Below are 22515 nucleotides of genomic sequence, written 5' to 3' on the forward strand. Positions count from 1 at the left end.
CTCTGAAGACTGTCCCTGCGGAGCGTAGCCCTTGCACGCTGTCTGGGGTCTCCTTGCAGCCCTCACAGAGCGGGTGGATATGCTGCCAGGGCTGATCAGGGATTTCATAACGACCTTTCTACCCAGCTCATGAGTGCTTTGCTGGTGTCACTAGGAGCTAAAGGGAGATGGTCCCTCACATGCTGCCAGGGCTTCTGCTGAAGTTAGCAGAGCACAGAATAGCTGGGGCTGATCTGAGACCAGACAGTCTGATCTTGAGATGATCTAGTCCACCCCTCTGCTCAAGCAGGGTCACCTAGAGCCGCTCACCCAGGGCTGCGTTGAGCTGGGTTTTGGATATCTTCACAGATGGAGGCTGCACAACCTCTTTGGGCAACCTGTGCCAGTGCTCAGTCACCCACACAGTAAAAAGGTGTTTTCTCAGGTTCAGGCAGTTTTCTGTATAGTGCCCATTGCCTCCTGTCCTGTCACTGGGCACCGCCGAGCAGAGCCTGGCTCCGTCTGCTTTACGCCCCTCTATCAGCTATTTATACACATTGGTCAGATGCCCCCTCAGCCTTCTTCAGGCTCAATGGTCCCAGCTCTCTCAGCCTCTCCCTGTATGTGAGAAGCTCCAGTCCCTTGATCATCTTTGTGGCCCTTCACTGGTCTCACGCCAGTAAGTCCACATTTACCTTGTACTAGGGAGCCAGGATGTTGCAGGAGAAGAAGGACAGTCTTCTGGCTAAGGACATTGACTGCCATCTTGTAGACATAAATTAACTACCATTTATTAGCCCAAAGTTTTCATAAAATTTTGGCTTTAATTTCTCTTTATTTCACTATTTTAGCTAAAAAGCAGACATAACAATACTGTCTACTATCAATGAGTTGCTGGATGAAAACACATTTTTGCCAGTGCCCATGCTAAGGTCTCAAGTGCTTTTCTGAGAGCAGCAGGTACAATTACCTTATCTACTTCAGGGTAAACGAGAAGCCAGACTTTAGAGTAAAAGGTTAATTTCCACTTGCTCTGCACACCTCCAGTTGTGCCACTGACAGTAGTGGAAGCCTCCAGTGACTTGGTAAGATGCGTACATCTCAGGTGTACATGGTGTGTACAGCTACGCTGCAGAGCATTGATATCACTTTGCATCGAGTACGAAGAAATATTGAATAGATGACTCAACAGAGGGGCCAGGGTCCCATGGAAGATACCAAAGCCTACAGTCTGTGTCACAATGCAGGTGCATATCAGGAGTAGGATGAAGGTAATGGAAAATATTTCTTAAATCGTGCCAACACCTTTTGGGGATCACCAAAACAAATCATTTATGTTGTGGTTAATAATGAAGGACATGAAACCAGCTCTGTTGGGGAGCTCTCAGCTCCACCCTTGGAACAATTTATTGAGCTGAGGTTGAAGAAGGCAGTGTTGAAGCTGTAAGCCAGATATGTGTCCAAGCATGGCGTTCCAGCAATGTGGCTCTTCGTTGCCTGGCACTGTTTCCCCAAGGCAACGCGCCATGCTGTGCAGATCAACCAAGAGCAAGCTTGGATATTCTCATGCTGCAGTTGCATCATGCATGTGGGTATGTCCTTTAAACTGCACTCGTGGTGCAGGCAGGTATCCAGGCTCACCAGTCAGTTCCAGGAGGATTCTGCCCAAAAAACAGCTTTAAGAATTAGCCTAGTATTCATACATCTTTTGTGTTCTGCCAGATAAACGGTGTGGGTTGCAAAAAAAGTCTTCTCTGTATAACATTTATTCACTGTACGCATGCCATTTTCCTTGCTGTTATGCTGTGTCCTGATTACTGTATGGTCACTTGCAATCTCTGAAATAAGGGCAAATTACCTGAAAATTATGCTTAGGCGAAGAACCACTCAGGTAAATAATAGAAATAAATCCAGTGAATGGCATAATGAAAAGTGTAGTATTTTTCTGCTGTAGTTTATATGCTAAATAGTTCACTTCTGTGAATGCAATTAAAATATGTATTGATTTTTCATTTATTTTGTCATAGGCTGAGTACTTCTACGAGTTCCTGTCTTTGCACTCTTTGGATAAAGGCATAATGGCTGATCCAACTATAAATATCCCTCTGCTTGGAACGGTTCCTCATAAAGCATCAGGTTGGTGCTGTTGATATTATAAATTGTGTTCCTGTAAAAAATATTCCACAGGCAGTAAAGTCTAAATATTTTATTATGAATTGCAGTTCTGAAGTTTATTGCTAAAGAAATGCTTGCCACAGTGCTTGACACTGAACAGTTTGTGAGTGCCTTGCTTGACTACAGCATATTTTGTCTAAGCCAAGTCACATGAAGCTTTTATGTATAGATTAATCAGCGGAAACTTGTGCAAAATTTTTGCATAAAATTCACAAGCATGAATACTAATACTTAAGTTGTGCAACTTTCAGAAAACAAAATCTTTGATCGCTATAAGGAATAGTTATCAGATTATTCTGTTTCTCAGAGGTTGCAGTTTGTGGATGTTTTCCTTTCAGTTGGGGTCAGCTGTTGTCATCAGGCATTCAGCTCAAAGGCACAAGTTGTAGTTTAGGATATTATCATTTACCACTTTCCCCTTAGTTGTGCATTTAGTCCTTCAGTGGACCTTACAGCTGCACAGCAGAAGCTGCGCCCAAGCGAAGGTGAGTGCTCCAGAAGCACCGTGGTGTGCAGTGAGCCAGGTGGAGTAGAAAAGCTCTCCATGAGAGGTTATCGAATCCACTTTGCTCTGAAGTGGATGAGTAACAGTTTACGTGATCTGTTCCAGGGCTAATACATGGTAGTCGCTGGCAGAAAGGCAGAAATGTACATCTGGGTGACAGCAGTGTCTTAGTGATCATGGTTTCATGATCAGCCTTAGCCAGCCTAAGACCTTGTGGGATAAAATGGGAAAGAAATGAGAAATGGAACAGGAGGATGGGGCTGCAAGTGGAACACTGATATACAAGTTTACATCATTGACCAGTCTTTCCTTCTCTTCTCTTTTTCAGCGTGTAAATTCTGAAAGTTTGTGTTTGATATCCTCCATTTTCAGCTTGTCGTAGAATGGCATTGAAGTAATGTTGCAGCACAGCTTTTTGCTGTGGCACTTGGAATTTAACATTAATGATTGGTCTCTCCATTCAATGTGGATTGAATGAGTGGTATGGAAAATGGATTTGGGTGAAGAGTGCTATAATGTTTGTACCATAATTGCTGCAATTTAATTAGTTGCAAGCCCGACAAGTGGGCAAGTAGAGACATTTAAAAGTAACTAAAAAGTCACAGAGGCAAAGTTTTTGTTAGGCGTTATTTCCATCTCCATATAAAGCAGGTGAGATATCTGGGGAGCTCTGCACTCAGCATCCTCTAATATAAGCTAGTTTCTCCTTTAATTTTTAACTATCTAGAAAGGCTAGACCAAAATGACCCCCTTCTGACTGTGTTTAGGAAAACATAATCTACAAGTGCAGGAAGGCCGGAGATGAGATCTCATAGTTCCAGCAGAAGGTCTGTTAACCATCATGATGGGAGGTCTGATTAAAGCCAAAAAGGACTTTTATCCTGTTTGCAGCACTGGTACCTCAGGTCCAGGACTAATATGGGCATGTCCATGGCGTTTCCTTATGTGGATCTTGTGCAGTCACCACTGAGCTTAGTACATATAAGCCGTATTTAAGTCCTGTTTGGCATTATAGTGAGTCGGGTGTTTAACAGCAATTGACAATCAGTACACATCCAGCATTTGAAGCATGTACACTATTTAACAGTGAGCCACTAGTATGATGGTGGTTTTTTTACAATGCCTGCTAGCTGGCCAAAATTAACTAAGCAGCTTTAAATAAATACATGCTATAAAAGTAGTGAATGTTTGCTACTTTGTAGTTATTCCTATAATTATATGTTTGCAAAACAGTTCTGACAAATCTAGTCTAGTTTGCCTGTACCTATTGCATTATCAAATGATTTTTCTACACATATGCACGTCAGAAGAAATTTAGTCACAAGCTTGTATTTAGTAACAAATCAACAGTAGCAAGTTATTTCTTGAAAAATCATTTTAGCCCAAAAGATTACACTAAAGACAACTAAGGAGGAATAAAAGAGGAAGGACAGCTGTATTAAACATAAGAGTGGGAAACAGGAATGGGGATTAGCAGTTGGATATCTTACTCAAAGATAGTTGAACCCACTGGTCTTGTCAAAACCAGTGGACTTTTACAACTTCTTTGAGGATATTTGCCTACCACCAATAAAGCATAAGGATGGCTTTAGTGCTTTAGGGCCTGCCTAGCTTGTATTTTGTCTTATGGACAACGGTGGCCATAAGAAGACCTTTGGAAGAGCAAAAGGAGGGCAAGCATATGTGATACTTCTGCTTACCCTCTCAGCTCTGACTAGCTTCAGCTTGGCAGATTTCCTAAGTCTTGAGTGATTTGTCTTTTTTATAACCCCACATAGGTTAGAGATCTCTCTTTCCAGTACTTGTCCAGGCTCTCTTTGAGTCCATATTATCTTCTGGTATCTCCAGTCACTTTGGCAAGGAGTTCACTCTCTCCCATTGCATGAAGATCCCCCTCCTGTTGTTTCAAGTCTGGCTGCGACAGCTTCATCTGATGGGCACTAGTCCTTGTACTGGTAGAGCAGTCAGTCCATACTGTTGGTCCTATCCATGCCAATCATGATTTTGTAGATGTCTATCCTGTCACCCCTAATTTTTCTCTTTGCCAAGCTGAAGAGCCGCAACCCACTCAATTGCTCCTCCTTGGATGCAGCTTGTTGTCTTTCTGTCAACTTTCTCTAATCCAGTATATTCTTAATGAGATGAGGTATCAAATTCTCCTCGAAATCAAATTAGATTTAAATCACTTAGGTTCCCTAGACTCATTTGAAAATCCCATCCCCAAATCCCAGGATTGCTACCCGATTCAGTGCTCACAGCGTGGGTATTGTTACACCTAGACACAGGTGTTAAGAAGGCTGGAGAAAGTGCCTTTCCGTGAAAGCTTAAAGAGCTAAGAGCACTCAGCTTGCCCAAAAGAAGGTGTTTGAGAGGAGTGTGGGTACCTGTCTGGTGAGAGGAGACTGGCTGCTCGTTTCACAGGGAAAGCCTACGAAGATCCGATGGTTTGAACAGAGGTCAGCGAGTTGAAAACGAAGTCAGGCATCGTTGGTAGTGGCAGCGAGTAACGCCTTGAACACCACACTGAGGAAAGTAAAACCAGCTCTTGGTGTGTGCCCAGAAGAAATGCAGCGGCCTGTGACTGAGAAGGAGCTGGTCCATAAGTGACGTGAGCCGGTCCCCCTGTCCCTGTCTGCACCAGCCAGCCCAGTGCCGTGCTGGTGCCACCAGTGCAAGCCGACGTGTCTGGGCTGCTGGCACAGTGCTGCTTCATGCATTTCATGCAGCCGTGCCCCAGCCTGCTGGCCAGGCTCAGGACATTCCTCTCCCTGCCTGCTGCTGGTGTTGACACGTTAAAACGTACATGCTGAGCGACCAAAGGTGCTGAAACTCTCTCCAGGTTCGGTGGGAGAAACTGATGCCTTCTCTGGGTGCAGCAGCATCTCTGCTCACTCTGCCGTGCTGGTGGAGAGGGATGGGGGGCTGCGGTGCTGTGCATGGACCCCTGCTCTTCTCCAGACCTTGCATGCCCACTTCTACTGGGACTGGTAATTTAGAGATGTCCCTTAAGCAATCCCACCCCTGAGAGTGTAGGTGGCTTTTGCATATTAACTAAGTAGGTAAAGCAATTGCCTGCAAACTTGCAGAGTTGTGCAGGCACACAGGAGTTACTCTCAACCTGCCTCTACTGGAGACAATTTAGGGAACCTTGTTTTCCTGAACAAAAGGAAAAGGCACGAGCTCCCAGGCAAAAGGGATTAAACCTGCTCCCTCCACATCCCAGGAGAGCATTCTAATTACCAGCTAAAATTAAACTAGATACAAATCACTAGGTTTCCTTAGCTTCCTTTTCAAATTAGTTAAATTTTCCTCACTCCTGCTAGAGCTGTCTGCTCTGCACCCCTGGGTGCAAACACTCCAGGGGATGCAGAAATATAAATGTGCGCGAGAGGCAATTCTGTGGCCTGGTGGTGGGATGATGGCTAGCAGAGAGAAGTCCCGAGCCGTGATTCCCTGTCCTTGTTTTTAGCCAGTTTACAGAAATGTAAATTGCCTCCTGAATTTGGGAAGCGGGGACCAGACCTGAGGTTTGCTGTGCCACAGCCCTGCTCAGCGCTTCGGTAGCCCACGGGAGCTCACAGCCGTGGTTCTGGATGCAAGGGACTTTTGCTCTGTGCGTTGTTTTGACTGTGGTGCTGTTGGTGCGTGCTTAGCGTTATTCAAACAGGCATAAAAAGGCAGGGATTCAGGCAGAGTTTAGGGACTTTATGCCAGCTCTGAGCCACCCCAGAGCTCAGCCAGGATCCAGGTGCTTATTTCTAACAGGAGGGTCCTTTACTGCATTTCTGTGTTCCTAGGAGTTCGGACATATGGGAAGTCCAAAAATACGGATGCTTCCAGGGTGGGGTGTGCTGGAATAAGGGGTTTCTGACCTGTCCCCTCGGACTTTAGTCCTAAGAGATGCATTCCTGGTCTTTGCCCTAGGCATTTAAACCCATAGCCAAATCTCAGGGGAGTTCAGGGGTTTGCTGCTGATTCCATGAAGTCTAGATATGATTACAGTGCCATCATGAAACTTCTGCCGTATCTTCCTCCCCATTGCAATTTGCTCAGTTAAGTCACACGTATCCCAATACAAGCACTGTTTTCTTGCACTTGTGCTGTCAGAAGGTTACTACAGTTTAAGGAGTTCACTGCATTTAAACTATTTAATCCACTGTAAGAGCTTCCTACTTACCACATAGTTACATGCTTTTTGTGACGCTCTTTTAAAAGTGGTGTAAAAGTGCTTCAGCAATGAAATTGCTTTATAATGAAAACTGCAACAGACCTTTCAGTCCGTAGGACTTACCAGAAGCAGAATGTCTTTCACCACTAAATTATTCCATATTGTAGCAAGGCAACAAATAACAAAAATGGCCCAATTACAACTTGCAAAATTTTTTATAACAAGCAATGTTAAACAAACCCAATACAGGCCTATTAGCTCAATATTTGGTTCTGAAATCTCAGGCTAGCTTCAGAAGAGATGAATAAGCAATTTCTATTAGCTGGATCTAACTTACAAAGCAGCTGGTAAGAACCAATTTTGAAGAAAAGAGATAAAATCGTTTCATCTGAAGATTATTTAAGATCACTTGTGACAATCACAGCGGAGCATTTCATAGCTCTGAGGTATCAGGCTTGCTTCCTCATTAAAATACTCCAGATTTACTGGCCTTAATTATTTACTTGAACTCTTTGTAGTTCAAAAGTGTTTGAATACTTTTCCTGGAAAGGCAATCTCTAAATATTGCTACAGTTAACAAGTTGTGTCGGAGTGATGCGTCTATGTCTTCTTTTTAAACGTTTGCACCCATGATCTTATTTATCAAGTGTACCATCTTGCCAGCACTTTATGGAGTAAGTTTTGATTAAATCAGTGTCTCTATTTAAGTATTAATTGCAATATCCAAACCAGCTAAACATATCTAAAGTGACTTTTTTTTCCAAAATGCATAAGATGTTTTTTCAGAAGTCATATGAGCGCCTGCAAATTTCAGACTCAGAAGTGATCAGCTCAGCTTAGAAAATTAAATGTAGGCTTCCAGCTTGTTTTGGTGTATCCTTAGATACCTCCACATGAGTAATTGCCTTGTCTACAAGCAAAAGTATGTTTGCGTGAAGATCGCTGTTTGTGCTGTAGACTGTTGGGGTTATGTCAGTAAATGAGCACAGGCTCATCTCCTGTGCTGCTGTACTTCCAGTCCTGGAGCCACCTATGAATAAGGTGATCCATGTATCCCTGTGTTACAGGGTTTCATTAATGGCATTACTCTAAAGCTTAGCTATAAATATTATCTTTTTTTTTTTAGTATTTTGATGTATGCTTTTATATGTATATAGAGATATATGCATGTAAATATAAATATTATTGTCATTATTCTCCTTTAAGTTGTTCAGGTTGGATTTCCTTGCCTTGGAAAACAAGATGGGGTCGCTGCATTTGAAGTGAACGTGATCATAATGAATTCAGAAGGCAATATTATTCTCCAGACCCCTCAGAACGCCATCTTCTTTAAAACCTGTCAGCAAGGTAACACTAAAAAGAACATGCCAGAATACTGTTAGACCAGGTCACCTAACTTTCTTCTGTTTCATTCAGGATAAGGGCTAGAGAAGATGGAAGTAAAGTGGTCACACAATGTGTAGCAATGGTGGTGAATGCCAGGCTGTTCTGTCTGTGGGTTTGCTGTTCATTTACTACGTGTTTACTAAGCCTTTTCTTACTGTCAACTCCACCTCCTGGAGCAGACTGGGTTGGAGGCGTTTCTCCTCCAGTTCACTGCTCATCACATCAAGGACGTTGGTAGAAATGTATCATATGAGAAGCACCTGTTAGCAAGTGATTTGAGATGCTTGGAGGTGAACTAGTCCTGTGAAAACAGGCTGAGGCTAACATTTCCAGAAATGGCACATAATTTGGAGAACTGAACTTCAGGATCTGTAGTGGGAATACTGACTTCAATTAATACTGTTTAGTGCCTTAGTTCAACAGTTTCTTAAATCTCAACTTGCACATCCAAACCAAATGCAAAAATCCTAAATCAGAAAATTTCTGCAAAAGTTGGCTTTACGCTTTCTGGAGCTCAGATGGCAACCTCGTGGTTTTGGATACAGGTAAGGTGGTGGAAGCTGCTCCTCAATACCGGCAGCTATCAAGTGGTAAACACCCGCAGGATGTGCTAGTAGAAGAAGGGCACCATGAAATTATTGCAGTGTTTACTTGGAAAGGAGGGAACCTGTTTAATCAACCATTCTATGAACCATAAACACTATGTAAGAAGACTTTCTGGATTCATTTGATACACTACAAACAACTATAATTATCACTTTAAACCGAGGCTGTGAAAATTGAAAAATCCGTATCTAAGATAAGGCAGTTATCCCATGTCATGTGCAATTGTATCAAATGAACCCATGACAGAGCTGATGTACAAAGAGTGAGATTTTTATTCTTCTATCAAATCTTTCATTCCCAGTCCCACATTTTCTTCTCTGGGCTGTTTTCTCTGAGCTAATTGGCTGTAGTGTGGCTTCAAAGAGCGAGCAGCAGGAGCAGGAGCTGTTTATTCTTTGAAACCTCACTACACCTAAATAGCAAAGCTGCTTGTCTCCTTTGAAGCCTTGCTGCTGCCAATTAGCCCAGGGAGAGTGGAGGAGGGGGAGAAGAAGTAGGCAGAGAAACAGGAAGGAAAATGAGGGCTTAATGGAAGCACAATCAATCAGATCTCAGGTATGAAGTTGTGTGACTGATGTAAATACAACACAGAACACTTGATATCTTTTTATTTTCATTTCAGTTCAAAGATACTGAATTTAATAAACTTTGGAAATAGTGTTGGGGTAATCTTATCGGGACAGCAGAGTTACAGGTCTGTATTGTGGAAAAATGTGGCTTAAACAGAGAGGGCTCCAAATTCAGTTTAGTAGTAGCATTCATCCCAGTTATCATTTCTGTGCTATTAGTTGTTGTTGTTGTTACCATTTTGATACGAGATGTAATATTTAACAATTTAGCAGTATTACATCATATGGCCTCTCAGGAAAGCTGGGGGTGATTATTGTCCCAGTCCTTTGTTCCTGGAGCCAGCTGAGACACGAGGATGGTTTTCCAAACTCTGGAGGTGGGCAGAGGAGGAGTTTTCTCACCTCGTCTCTTCCAGCGCGTACTGGGATAACTCCCATTCCTGCTCTCTCTCGGGTAAGGTGGACACCGCAGTGTTTTGGGACAGATGCTGAGAAGGATGAGAATGTCCTTACCAGTTGATGTCAGAGTAGGGGTGAGTTTCCTTCCTCTGAAAGACATCATTCATGGCAAGGAGCTCCGATTCCTCCTGCCAGGGCCCCGGTCACTGTTTCCAGTCATTCTCGGCCACCCAGAAGAGCCCCCACCAGAGGAAGTGAGGGGGGCGAGTGAGCAATTCTGTGGGAGAGGAGAGGATTTGTTGTGGCTAAGAGGTGGCCACGCAAAAAATTATGTTTTCCTATTTTTCTGTTTGAAATGTATTTAAGCATGCGTTTTCTGTAATGAATAGCAGCTCTGCATTCGGGTACAAAGAGAGAAGCATTTCCAGAAAGAGTCCTAGAGTAGTGTTGGAACACAGCAAGACCAAAAAGCCTTTACCACTATTACTACTGCTGCAAACAGCTTTACTTTTAAAGCAACACTTGCTGCTTCATTTATCTATGGCCTTGGATAGAAAAGCATTTTAAAATTACACCTTTCCTCCTCTCTCTTTCCTGTTTGTTTGGCAGTTGTACACAATATCCAGCCACCTGACCAGTACATCAGATTTTCTTTCCTTTTGCTTAGTCTCCGAGTTACCCTTCACATCCTACTGAATAACAAGCTATTATGTGAGTGCAGCAGAATGCTGCATGTAGTTATAGCAGCCATCATTTCCTGTAGCTCTAATCAGCTATTAGATAAATGCAAGTTGCAGTGCAGTCTACTTAAGGCTGCAGAAATTGAAACTGGTCCTGTATACTGAGGGCAGCTCTAAGCAGCGATGCAGGTCCTGCACTGAGCTGCCTGCTCGTTTGCGTGCAGAGGAGAAAGTGCTGGATTGAGCAGAGCATCCCCATTGCTCATGCATTTACAGACCAGCAGAGCAACGGCAGTGCACAGTCTGTCAACAAGCACATCGTGCGTTTGTCTGAACACATGATGAAACCTCTCTTTGTAGACTAACAAAAAAGAAACTTATTTCTCTTGAGGAGGTCTTAGCTGAACTTCCACTTCTATCAGCATTTGCCTGTCAGCAAATATTTTTACTGTTGTGTCAAAGGAATATATTGATCCTACCGAGAGCTGGCTGACAACTGAAGTATATAATATTCAATTAAGATTGTCATTATATTTTATGAAGCGGAGTGCCCAGGAGGATGCAGAAACGGAGGGTTTTGCAACGAAAGACATGTCTGTGAATGTCCAGATGGATTTTACGGGCCTCACTGTGAGAAAGGTAATTTCTAAAACATCTTCTGAACTGTCTTCTTTACCGTAATCCCAGCAAAACTGTAGCTACTGCACTGTAGCCTCCCCTAAAAATAATATTCTGAAGATTTTGTATATTTTGGGTCCACACATGTAGGAGAAGTACTATTATCATCCGTGATCTAATGGAAATATTAATTGCTTACAAGAAAAATGTTTTCTCTCTAGGAGATTGCTTTTAACAAAAACTGACACAATAGTCAAGTGATCCTTAATCACAGGGAATCCATCTGGCAAAAAGATTAAATAAAAATCTTCTGCTAATGAGGACTAGCTGGGAAACAAAGCACAGGACTTTTGTTGTTCCGCATTTGTTAATTTGGAGATAAGACCTAATTTGGAGCCAGGCTGACAATGAAGAGGGGAAGACGAAGAGTCTCCTTTTCCCTTCCATTAGTGACTAATAGCCCCAAACAACATTTCCAGGAGTGAAGGACCAGGAAATTGGTGGGACTTGGCGAGGAAACTAGCTTTTCTTCCTACCTCTTCCTTCCTCCTGCCCCAGTGGCAGACTGTCCCTGGGGTGACTTGAGACGGAGCAAACCGTCCCCGTGGGCATCCTATTCCAGTGCCATCCTTCACTCCCAGACACTCTGGCTACCTCCAAAATATTAAGTACAGAGTATCAGGGACTGTTTTCTGGCCTGGAGGCCAACTGGCACGGTGCAGCTTACATTCCTATGTTTAACAAACTCTCTTACCCTTTCCCCCCCAAAAAAGCCCCTCCAAACTCCCTGCTGGGAGGAGCCTGTGGCCACTGCTTGCCCCAGGGCTGTGCCTGGGAGGGTTTGCCGGTCAGCCGGGGACAAAGCCGTGCCAGGAACGGCACCAACAATTTCACAAGGTGGATGATCCTGTGCCCCCACTTGCCCCCGCGCTGGGTGCTGTTTGACTCGCTAGTACGGACCCAGCCCTGCTGCACGTACCAACTGTGGGCAGCCGCGAGATGCAGCATTGGCCCCGACGTGTCTCCCTGGAAGAGCCTTGTGGGGTGGGCACAGCTGCAGAGAAGTCTCGGGAGAGCACCGGGGCTCTGGAGAAGGTTCTTGAGGAGCAGCAGGACAGCTTGGCCGCCAAAGCAGGCCACGTGGCAGGCTTCCCTAGCTGAAATTAGGTAGCCGTGCTTACGCTCAGGTGTGCAGAGGAAGAGGGGAGGGTTCATGGTGAAGGCTGCCTGGGAACCCCACCGAATTGCCGACACCTCTGAGCGCAGCCCCTCTAGAGACAGTCCTGTCCGCAGAGCTGGGCACCAGCTGCAGCACCAGCGTCCAGTTATAGAGAGGACTGGTCTGGGGGGACCGCAAATGTCCACAGGGTGTAGGTGGGCACTTTGCTCTCCCCTCTTTGGAACTAAACTGTACAAGAGACAGTTTCTGCTTACGTATGGAACTGGATTTGAACTGAATTTAGTCTTCACTTTTTTGGTAACACTACATACAAATTGCCAGATACAAACCAGAGATGTAATTGATCTAAGCCACTAACAAAGATGCTTTGCAAAAGTGACTTACTACATTCAGCAGAAGGACAAGTAGATTAAGAGGTCAATGTGCTGTGTATTTAAATAGCCAGTTGCTATCACACCAGCAACGTTTTTTCTGTTCTTCCTGCTCCTCAGCACTGTGTGCTCCTCGCTGCATGAACGGTGGGCTCTGCATTACACCCGGCCTCTGCATCTGCCCCCCGGGGTTCTACGGCATCAACTGCGACAAAGGTAACTGCTGGCTAAACCCCCCCAGGCTCCGTATCCAGCAGCCTCTCTTTACTCACCTGTGTTAGTTTCCCTCTAGGAGTGGAATTTGGAAAGTCAGGCAAGTGATGAAGTAAGTAAGCTTTAAACGTTTTGTGATTCTTCAAACAGATGCTCTAGCACAACCTGGCAGCTGCTGGAAGAATGTAGGGATTTGCAGTGCTTTCACAGCTGGATGTGCAGGCATCCATATAAGCCAGCTCTGTGAAGGGTAATTTAGATAATCGCTTTAGTTGATCCACTGAAAGCTGTGGGACCTACCACAAAATTAACTTATGTTTCTGGCCTAGGAAGAAAGATGATCTCTATTTGAATTCTAGTTTCCTGGAGTAAAACTAGTTTTAATAATTATTTAGTATTAATTTGCTGCATCCGTACACATGAAAAAATAAGCAGGCTCTTCATTTTTTGTTGCTGCGTTGTGGCTCAGGAAGGATAAAAAAGAGCAATTAGTTGTTCAGAACAGTAATTTGGAACAGTCCAAGCTACCACATAGAAAAAAACAAGTAGTTTCCTGCAGAAATATAACTGACCTGCTCATGGCAGAGCAGATTACAGAACATCACATTGCATTTATTGTTGCAGAACTATATGAAGTAAAGACTAAATGCAAAAGGTCCTAGCGGACTTTCCAGAAAAATAATGGGAACCGTCCTAGGCCTTTAGGTGTGCTTGCACAAACTGTTTTGTCAATGTCCTTCTGACTTGTATCTAGTCCTTGACGAGACTTTTACCTCATTTAAAAAATGTTTCAAAAGTGCACTGTAGTGAAATGCTCCCAGTGCCTTGAAGGATTAATGTGAATCCCAGCTATTTGGGGAAAAGTCACATCTAACAATGTAAGTAATTTGGCAAGTCAGAGACATAGCATTTGCACCTATGTCACCACACAGCAAAAACTGATACATGTTTCTTCCTAGTTAAGGTGTTAATTAAGAACTGTAGTGAAATATCCTTTTATAGAAGTAACTTCCAGTCCTAGGTCGTGCTCCTTTTATCAGACACTGGCAGTTTCAATAGCAATTGTGACTTGATCCTTCAGCAAGCTTTACATGTGAGGACTGATGAAGATGTACACACACAATCTGTCCTCGAGGATCTCACTGCTGTATTGTTCACTTGTCTCTATATTGACTTGTGTGTGCGTGCCTGTGTAAAGCATTGTGTAGGAAAAACCGCATTTCAGTCTTCCTTTGTAAACCAGATGAAAAGATGTTAATGAACTTTTTTAAACCTACTCAATGTTTATTTATGATGAGCAGCAGAAAATGTTAAGACCAAGTCAGGCTGAGTTCATATTAGTGACTTAGTTCATTCCTGTTTTATCTGTTTCAGCGAACTGTACAACAACTTGTTTCAATGGAGGAACATGTTTCTATCTGGGAAAATGCATTTGTCCTTCGGGCTATGAAGGAGACCAATGTGAAATTAGTGAGTAGCATCTCCATGTACTTGCTTTCACTTACGTCAACTTCTTCTAGTGTCAGTGTCTGAATGATGACGTGCAGCCTGCCTCTGCTGGGCTCACAGCGAGGGTCTCACACAGCAGGTTGGGGCCTCAGAGAGTCAGATGCCACATGCCTCCAAATGAGTTTCCTACTGGTAAGTTTGACTCATTGCTAGACCATCTCATCCCCTACCTTGTTTTCTTTTTACTAGTAACTGGGCTTGGTAACGACCATCAGGCCGTAAGTATGCAAGCAGTACTCTGGCAGACAGACGGGCTGCTGTGCCAAGCCCATGCGGAGCAGCGATTTTCAAATGTTACGGCAGTTCGCACTTGGGGACAGCAGAATAGGTTTGAGCCCACACCTCTGAAAGGGCTACTTTAAGTTGGGAATGAAAGGGTTTGGGGCAAAGGGAGGACTGAACCGTAAGAGCTGAGAGCTTTCATGTAACATATTAAGTTGCATTCACACGGTGACTTGAAAATCCGTGTGACGAACATCAGAAGACTTGCTATTTTCAGAAGTTTAGCATCAAAGCAATTAAAAATATTTAGCTCATGGCTGATCTAAGTGTGCTATATAAAGCTGGGGGTGGAGGTATGGCTAGGCTGGAACAGACCTGGGAGGTCAGCTGTCAAGTATTTGATCTCACTAAAAGAAGCGTTTTCTCACAGCTCTGTTAAATGGGATTAATTCTGTAGTTCCCCACACTTCAATAGAGTATGAGCATTTCAGTTTTCAGAACATACGTCAGGTCATTCTTTCTGGGCTTAAAGCTTCTAACAGGACACTGTGTAAGGAGCTTCCCCTGCTGTAAATAATGTCACCGATGTTCCCCAGCACCTTCACAGGAGCACAGAGAGCAGCCTTTGGCCTGGGATACGTAAGAGCTGATCTCTTAATATGCACCAGTAGAGACAGGCTCTTCTCACAGTTATGAAATTTGTATCATCAAATGCTTTGGAAACACATGGAAATAAACTCTAACATGCTGTCAGCCAATACAGGACAATAAATGAATTACTGTGCAAAGAAAGAACACAGATACCATAAGACCCACATTTTGCTCAGTATTTATGTGTCGATAAACTGTAGTTGTATGTAAATGTTTCACCATATCTCTATGCATTACAAGGTGTTTTGCAGCTCCTTTTTACCTCAACAAAACTTGAGCCAAACGGAAGCAGCAAAGCTTTATTGTTATTAAATTAATAAAGATTGCCCTTTGATATAAATTCAGATCAGATGTCAGCAAGAACAACAGTGTGGGTTTCCACTGAATTTACCTTTGCTTACCTCAAGTTCAAATCTGACACTCTGACAGAACCCCATTTCTTTCTTCAATCCCCAACAAGTCAACTTTGTTGATACTTCTCAGACGATTAATAAGGTTTGGTTCAAAGTTTGAGAAGCATGTGTTTTAAGTCAGTGGTGTTTTTTTGAGGAGAATTCTTAGAACTGGTATTACAGCATGTATAATTAAGGGTAATCTATTTAATCGATCTGTCCGAGGGGCTCAAGCTCATTGTTGTCTTCCGCTGCTTTTAATAGGTGCAGCTGACTTTGGCTTCTTGCAAAAGTTCACCTGTGCAACACAAATTAAATTAATTAAAATACAGTCAGTAAACTAGTTCCTGTACAAAAGAAAGAAAAAAATTTTCAGGATCACAGTATGCTAAAAGCTAAACTGGGATCATGTCAATGAGAGCAAGGAAAGCTATGCACTTGCCTTGGCTTTTGTAAAGCTGGGATGGCGATTGTTAGACCATGATTGATGGCTGCTACCACCTCTGGGCCCTGCACCAGTGCCAGCACCGCAGTGGAAGACTGCAAGAAATGCTAGACAGGGCTTAGAATCACCAGAGGAGAAACACAACTCAGTCTCTTTTCTTAGATCCAGGGCCAGCTATGTTCAGTCATGGGGGTCTTGAAATAACAAGGGGAGAAAACCTTTCAACAGGCAGAAAGCCATCTTCTGAAAACTGGAGAGTTGTTTTGGGGTTTTTTTTTAATATTGTTTAAAGATTTTGAGTGCTTGTCTAATAGTTGAATCACTCTCTAAGATTCCTGGGAAATGTACTAGACGCAGTCTACAATACTAACAAGCATTCACAGTCTTCCAGTTTTTTTCTAGCTATAGTTATGCATTGTCTCTAATTAGTGTTTTAGTTTGAGTCCAGAGAGTTTTATTTTGTTTTGGATTCCTCCCCCATTTGTCACCAACTGTTTTGTTGCTTTTTCCATTTCTCAGTCAGTAACAGAGTTATTCCTCTTTCCTTCATTCTGTGAAAATATCTTAGTCCAAAGTTAATTGAGCTGTGCTGAGCCAAATGCTTGCCTAATGCAACTCTGTGGAAGTCAGTATCACACCCCTTGACGCATATTCTCCAAATTTACTTCAAGAACTAGGAAGATGCACAGATTTCCTTAGCATTGCTCCTTTTCATCATTAATTAATTATCCAAATGCTTGCAAATTAGAATACCTGAAGGTTCCCTCTCCAGAGGCTTCTGCAGGGAAATTGGGCTTTTGCAGAAGCTCTCCTTAGCACGGTTTATTCCGTCAGCTGGTTATGAAGCTTGTTTCAGGGCTATTAAAATAATTACGCACATTAGGAATAAATGGGTTTTTTATATTGACGATACACATGTGAATCAGAGAAGTCTGCCAGGGTTGAGAGCTGAGCAGGCGCTGCCGGGTGTACTGAGCTCCCAAGGGAGCAGTCTGTGATCGGGAGATGAGTGCATTTGCTGAGGTTTTCAGCACAGCAAGCCAGTGTTGGTGCTTAAATTATCACGTGCAGGTTGCAGGTAACATCCTTTTTTAAAAAAAAAAAAAGGGAGAGGAAAGGAAACAGTTTGCTGCCCCAGGTGCCAGTTTTTGTTTGCTCACAGATTCAGGTAAATACTGTTACTAAATCTAGGCAGGGCTTTTTTTTTCCTCTTTTCCGAAGACACTAGAAAATGTTGTGGGATTAGAAAAGATGAAAAAAGCTTTGGACAACAGTGAGAAAAGCTGCTCTGGTCCGTATGGCCACCGATGAGGCAAGGGACTGAGGGTGTAGTTCCTGCTGCCCCGCGAGCGCCCAGGGACGTGGCAGTGGGTCCCCCTCGGCCTGGGGGTCACCCTTCCAGAGACGACTGAGGATTTAATTAGTGATGGGAGGCTTGACATTAAGTTTGAGGAAGGCCCTCGGTGTAAGTCCGGCCCAGCGTGGCTCTCATCCACCATCGTGGACCTCCTCCATCCCTGGCGCGTCAGGGCCAGACCCACCGCCACCAGAGCCAGCCTCGTCCTTTGGCAAAGTGCGAATGTGAGGGACAGCAATTTCCAGTCCAAAACCCTGAAAAAACGCCTGCCAGTTCTAATTACTGTTACCGAAGATGCTCTGTTCTTTGCAGACAGGAAAGGAGGGCATGCTTGTTTAATGTGCCTTTAGTTTCTGAGCTGTGGTGTGGAACAGCCCTCACCGCGCCATCCACGGCATCGTGGTGCTCCACAGCCTCTTCTTACAAGCTGACAGGCCCAGCCGAGCTGTTTATTGTCTGCGAGTAGCGGCCATACCTGTCAGCTCCTGAGCATCCTATTGCTTCAGATCTCTCCCGGCCGCCACCAGGTTTTCTTCTGCTTGTGCCCAGGCTTTGCAAACCCAAAATGCGGACAGTGCTGCCTCCCCCACGAAGGGTGAGGAGAGCAGGTGGCAATACTGACCGGTCACACAAATCCAGGCAAAAGCTGCATGGACACACGGGCTTTGGCCGTGCCAAATTGTTGTCATATTTTCAAAGCAGAAGAATGCATGTAAACTGGAAGCACGGACTTGCAGCAAAGTCTTCCTGATGGCTCCATAGTGCGCACTCGTACACCAGCGTCCGATGAGTTTTTCAGGTGCAAGTCAGGCTTCTCAGACACTGGTCTCCACTAGGTGCAGGGGACTAAGACCGTTATTTTCGTGTTTTCAATTTCTAGGTAAATGCCATCAGCCCTGTCGAAATGGAGGCAAATGTACTGGTAAGAATAAATGCAAGTGCTCCAAAGGCTACCAGGGAGACCTGTGTTCAAAGCGTAAGTACCAAAGCCACTCCATCAGTCCTTGTTGTAGGAGCATCAAGCTGGCTGTACAGTATCTTTTTACATTATGTCAGCACTAATCGTTTGTTGTCAAAGTATTTCAGGTTAATTTATTTTCTGGGCATAGAGCATACACTGGACTTAAGGGAATTATGAAACCAGAAACGTTTCTTTACAAAGCCTCCCCATGGTCTCTTCTGTACTCTGAGATTCTATAAAACAGCAACGTGTCAGCTCATTAATAGCAGTTCAGTAATAGAGAAAGGCTTAATAAAATGTCAGTACACTGCAACATTAAAATCCAATGGGAGCACCTTGTGAGAGGGATGCTGGGGGCTACCGTCCTTCTCCCGCTGGTTCTGGTGGGCGCTGCGCTCTGCTGTTCCATCTGCTGCTCTCTGCCAGAGACTGAGCCAGACCTTGCAGGTGGGAGGCGGAGGGGACTGTCCTGGGGCTCCGCACACGCTCCGTGCAAAGGCACGGATTTACTGGGAGAGCCCCAGCCCCTGCCTGGACCAACGCATCACGAGGAGCAGCAGGGAAAGCAAATATGCAACTCCGTCTGCGGGTGAAATGTCAGGAGGTCAGGTGTACGCGCTCGCTCTCTTACAGCTGTCTGCGAACCCGGCTGTGGCCTGTACGGCACCTGTGCTGAGCCCAACAAATGCCAGTGCAAGGAAGGCTGGCACGGGAGACACTGCAATAAAAGTAAGTGAGAAACAAACCCTGCGAGTCCGTATCGGGGGTCTTGCGCATCCGATGCTCTACAGAAACGACTGCTTCGAGAGCCTTTCCAGCATCATTAATGATGCTGCACTCCATTTTTTCTGATCTTTAATCCAAACAATAAAACAAAGATTTTTCAACACTCCATAATTTTTACTACTTAAAAAACCCTCAGAATAGTGTGAAAGTGTTTTACCAAGATCACCCTTGTATTAGAAATTCCAGAATCTGGTATCAACCAGATTTCTAGATGATCTTGCATGTCTTCCATCCATAGCATGGAAGGGGTCTAAAGTCCTTCAGTACTCCTCCGTCAGGTCAGCTAGCTTTAAAATGTTGGGTGGGCATTTTTAGAAATAAACCTCTGTCAGGTTTTAAAGCCGATTAAAACTTAGAAAAAATGAAATGTCCTTTAGAAACTTTGGGGAAAACTTGAAGAGTTATGCAAGAGCTATGCTTAGCAACTTCAGAGTTTTCTCCTCTTCCCACCCATGCTCCACAGGCAACAAAATATATTGTCCCAAAGCAAAGTTAAAGTCCTCGAAATGAGTTTCTGCTGTGCTTATTGGGTCATTTGACACCTGTTGAAGCAACTGATCATTTCACTGAGTTTAAAATAGCACTATGAAATTATTTGAAGTACAATTGGATATCTCCAGTAAGAGCTTCAGATTTCACTTTATATTTCATGTGCAACATTGCTGTAACAGCAGATCTTCAAGAGACATTCTGTACATCCTCCCATGAGGTATTAAGGTTTATCACTCTTAGCTAATGATTCACATTTAGTGTTTTAAGTGTCAATAATAAAAAAAGTTGGAAAATTTTGCAGCTATAAAACCCACCAATTAGCTATAAGAAATGTGAACCTTACACTGCAGCATCAACTGAATGTTGATTTTTGTTAAATGCTGTTGATTGCTGTGATTTGTATCACATTAAAATGTATTAGAATAAATATAGTTGTTTCATTAGAAAAGTAGTATTATCTAACTAAAATGGATTTTGCTGTGAAAATTAGGTTTGGGGAGTCCACTTTTCTGCTGTTAGTCGACCTATGTTTAAGTATTCATGTCATTCTCCGAAGGAGAAATACCATTAATATAAGTTACGGTTAGAAAAAATGTACATGGAAATGAGCCAATGTGAATGTCCATTCATAAGTTCGGTATGAACTTTTTCTTCCTGTAAAGAACTCAGATAGCAAGTGAAAAAAAGTATGTACTATCGGTGACCATCCCCAAAGAAATAATTACCTGTACAACAAAACCAAAACTCATAACTGCCTTGTAATGAGGAGTCAATAGTCACACATTATGGTCAGCTCCAAGGTTTTCCAGCCTTCATTACTTGGAGTTTGGGTACAATCCTGCTGTGTTTAGCACTGCAAAACTCTCTTTGTATTCAGCAAAGAAACTGAGAATAGGCCATTTGGGTAAACTTTACCCCCATTTTAAGTGCCCACATAGGGCTTAAATTGCACATACAAGTGCATGCACTCTTTTCACCTAAAACCAAACTTCTCCTGATCTTGAAAGGAGGTTTTTAGTTAATTTGAGAGACTTGCTTCATACTCCATCAAATGAATGGCTCCTCGGTAAAGCTGTTTTCTTAAAAAGAAGTGGTTAAAAAGACTGAACGGGGGACTTTTAGTTTTTCAAAGTCATTTCCATGAGCTTTAGGTAATGAGATGGGTAAATGAAACTATAAATAATTACAACATAATACTTTGAATTCCATTTTTATTGTTCGTTTTCATTTTCCACAACAAAGCAGCTCTGCTATGCCTGTTTCAGACTGCTTTTTTCCCCCCTAGGTGTTTATTGTTGCTGCTGTTCTTTCTCTTCACATTCAGCCATAAACCAAAGCCAAGCTCAGGTAGCTGGTGCAGATTCTCCCCGGGGGGATGCTTATGCCCCTCTTTAGAGCCCGTCACCAGCAGATCGGCACGGCTCTCACCCACCTGGCATGGGCTGTGCCCATGTGAACCCGGGGCTGAGTGACAGCCCAGGCGTGCTGATGATGGTCCCCTGGGCTGGTGGTCCCCTGGGCTCCCTGGCAAGGCACGAGCATCTTTCCATCTGGCAGCACCTTGTCCGTCCGGGGGGGCACAGAGAAGGGCGAGCACTCGTGTAAGGCACAGCAGAATCCTTTGTTCAAATGGGGGAGAAATATTAGCCGTGGATCGCGAGCCCGCTTCTGTGGTTTCTTTTCTCTTGAACTGGATAATTTTCCAGGGCATGGAGCCAGCGGTCTGAGCGCCCTGAGGCCAGCAGGCAGCAAGCACAGGCAGCACACGCCTTCACCGAAAAGGGCCGAGGAGAGGCATGTTCCACCCGAATCCAATTATATCTGGTGAACTCCAACATCTGAAACGGTTCGTGTTACACAAAGTTCATAGCCTTCATTAACCTCTCATGGATTGAATGCTAAAAACACTGTTCATTACAGTTAAGATTAACGGCTGGAATTTTATTAGCTTCATTGTAAACCACTGAGCTGATATTTACTATTCCTTTTAAGTTTTATAAATACTGCTATAGCGTGATTATATAGGCTGCTTCTTTCAGTGCTTTGGATCGTGTTTTGTACTATACTTCAGTTATGCTTAAACTTCCTTGTTTTGATTATGTAGCTGCAAATATTTTCCAAAAATGTAGTAACAATATTCAAGCAGAAAACCTCGTAGATGCTAACCTGAATCGTTTCAATGACTACAGATTTAATTTGCCTGAGACAAAAGAAAGGTGCATTTTACATTTTTGCTATTGTGTGTTTAGACTTTTCCCTAAGAAAAATAAATAAGTTGCCTAATTTAAAAACTGATTAACTCAATTCAATTTTATTTTTGGCCTTACAGTTTTGAAAAATATTGTATATTAAAAATATACTGCGTTGGTGCCATTTAACCAACGTAATATATTGTAAACAAAGTGGAACTATAATGTATGAACTTTCTGCATTAGCTTGAAGCAGTATAATATATTGTAAACAAAACAGCTCTTATGTAATAAACTTTTTATACTGACGGTTATGTATAAAATAAAGATGCTGCTTTGGTTTTTCGAGTACTGCTCTGTGCAGCCTGCTGCGGTCTCATCAGCGCTGGGTTGGGACGACGGCTTTCCTAGAGCACCCTCATAAAACAGTGGCACAGTGGGGTTGGTTTCCCTGTCTCTGCTTTTAGCCCCACAGCTCTTAAAAATATTTCAGAAGAGCAACTTCTTCTTGTGACTTTGCAAAGGAGGGGATAGCACTTAGGCCAGGTGTTTCTCTCCCTGTGTTTGCCCTCCACCACGTCCTCCTTTGCCTTCCACGCTGCCGCCAGCCATGCCAAGCTGGAACGTGCCCTGTTCATGGTGCCACCAGTACCTGGGATGTT

The 22515-nt window shown here is 43.6% G+C and overlaps 1 protein-coding gene across 1 annotated transcript in view; it reads left to right on the top strand.

Annotated features, from left to right (window-relative positions):
* WIF1 (Wnt inhibitory factor 1) overlaps positions 1 to 22196 on the top strand; it is a 44578-nt gene extending 22382 nt beyond the window's left edge. The window contains exons 3-10 of the mRNA XM_075057785.1: positions 2007 to 2115; positions 8034 to 8174; positions 11011 to 11106; positions 12757 to 12852; positions 14224 to 14319; positions 18306 to 18401; positions 19020 to 19115; positions 21371 to 22196. Of these exons, the coding sequence (XP_074913886.1) occupies positions 2007 to 2115; positions 8034 to 8174; positions 11011 to 11106; positions 12757 to 12852; positions 14224 to 14319; positions 18306 to 18401; positions 19020 to 19115; positions 21371 to 21492 (852 nt within the window). The 3' untranslated portion in view covers positions 21493 to 22196. The remainder of the gene's footprint in view (positions 1 to 2006; positions 2116 to 8033; positions 8175 to 11010; positions 11107 to 12756; positions 12853 to 14223; positions 14320 to 18305; positions 18402 to 19019; positions 19116 to 21370) is intronic.
* The last annotated feature ends 319 nt before the right edge of the window (positions 22197 to 22515 follow it).

The sequence above is a fragment of the Buteo buteo genome, chromosome 26 (genome assembly GCF_964188355.1).
Source record: "Buteo buteo chromosome 26, bButBut1.hap1.1, whole genome shotgun sequence".
Taxonomy (NCBI): domain Eukaryota; kingdom Metazoa; phylum Chordata; class Aves; order Accipitriformes; family Accipitridae; genus Buteo; species Buteo buteo.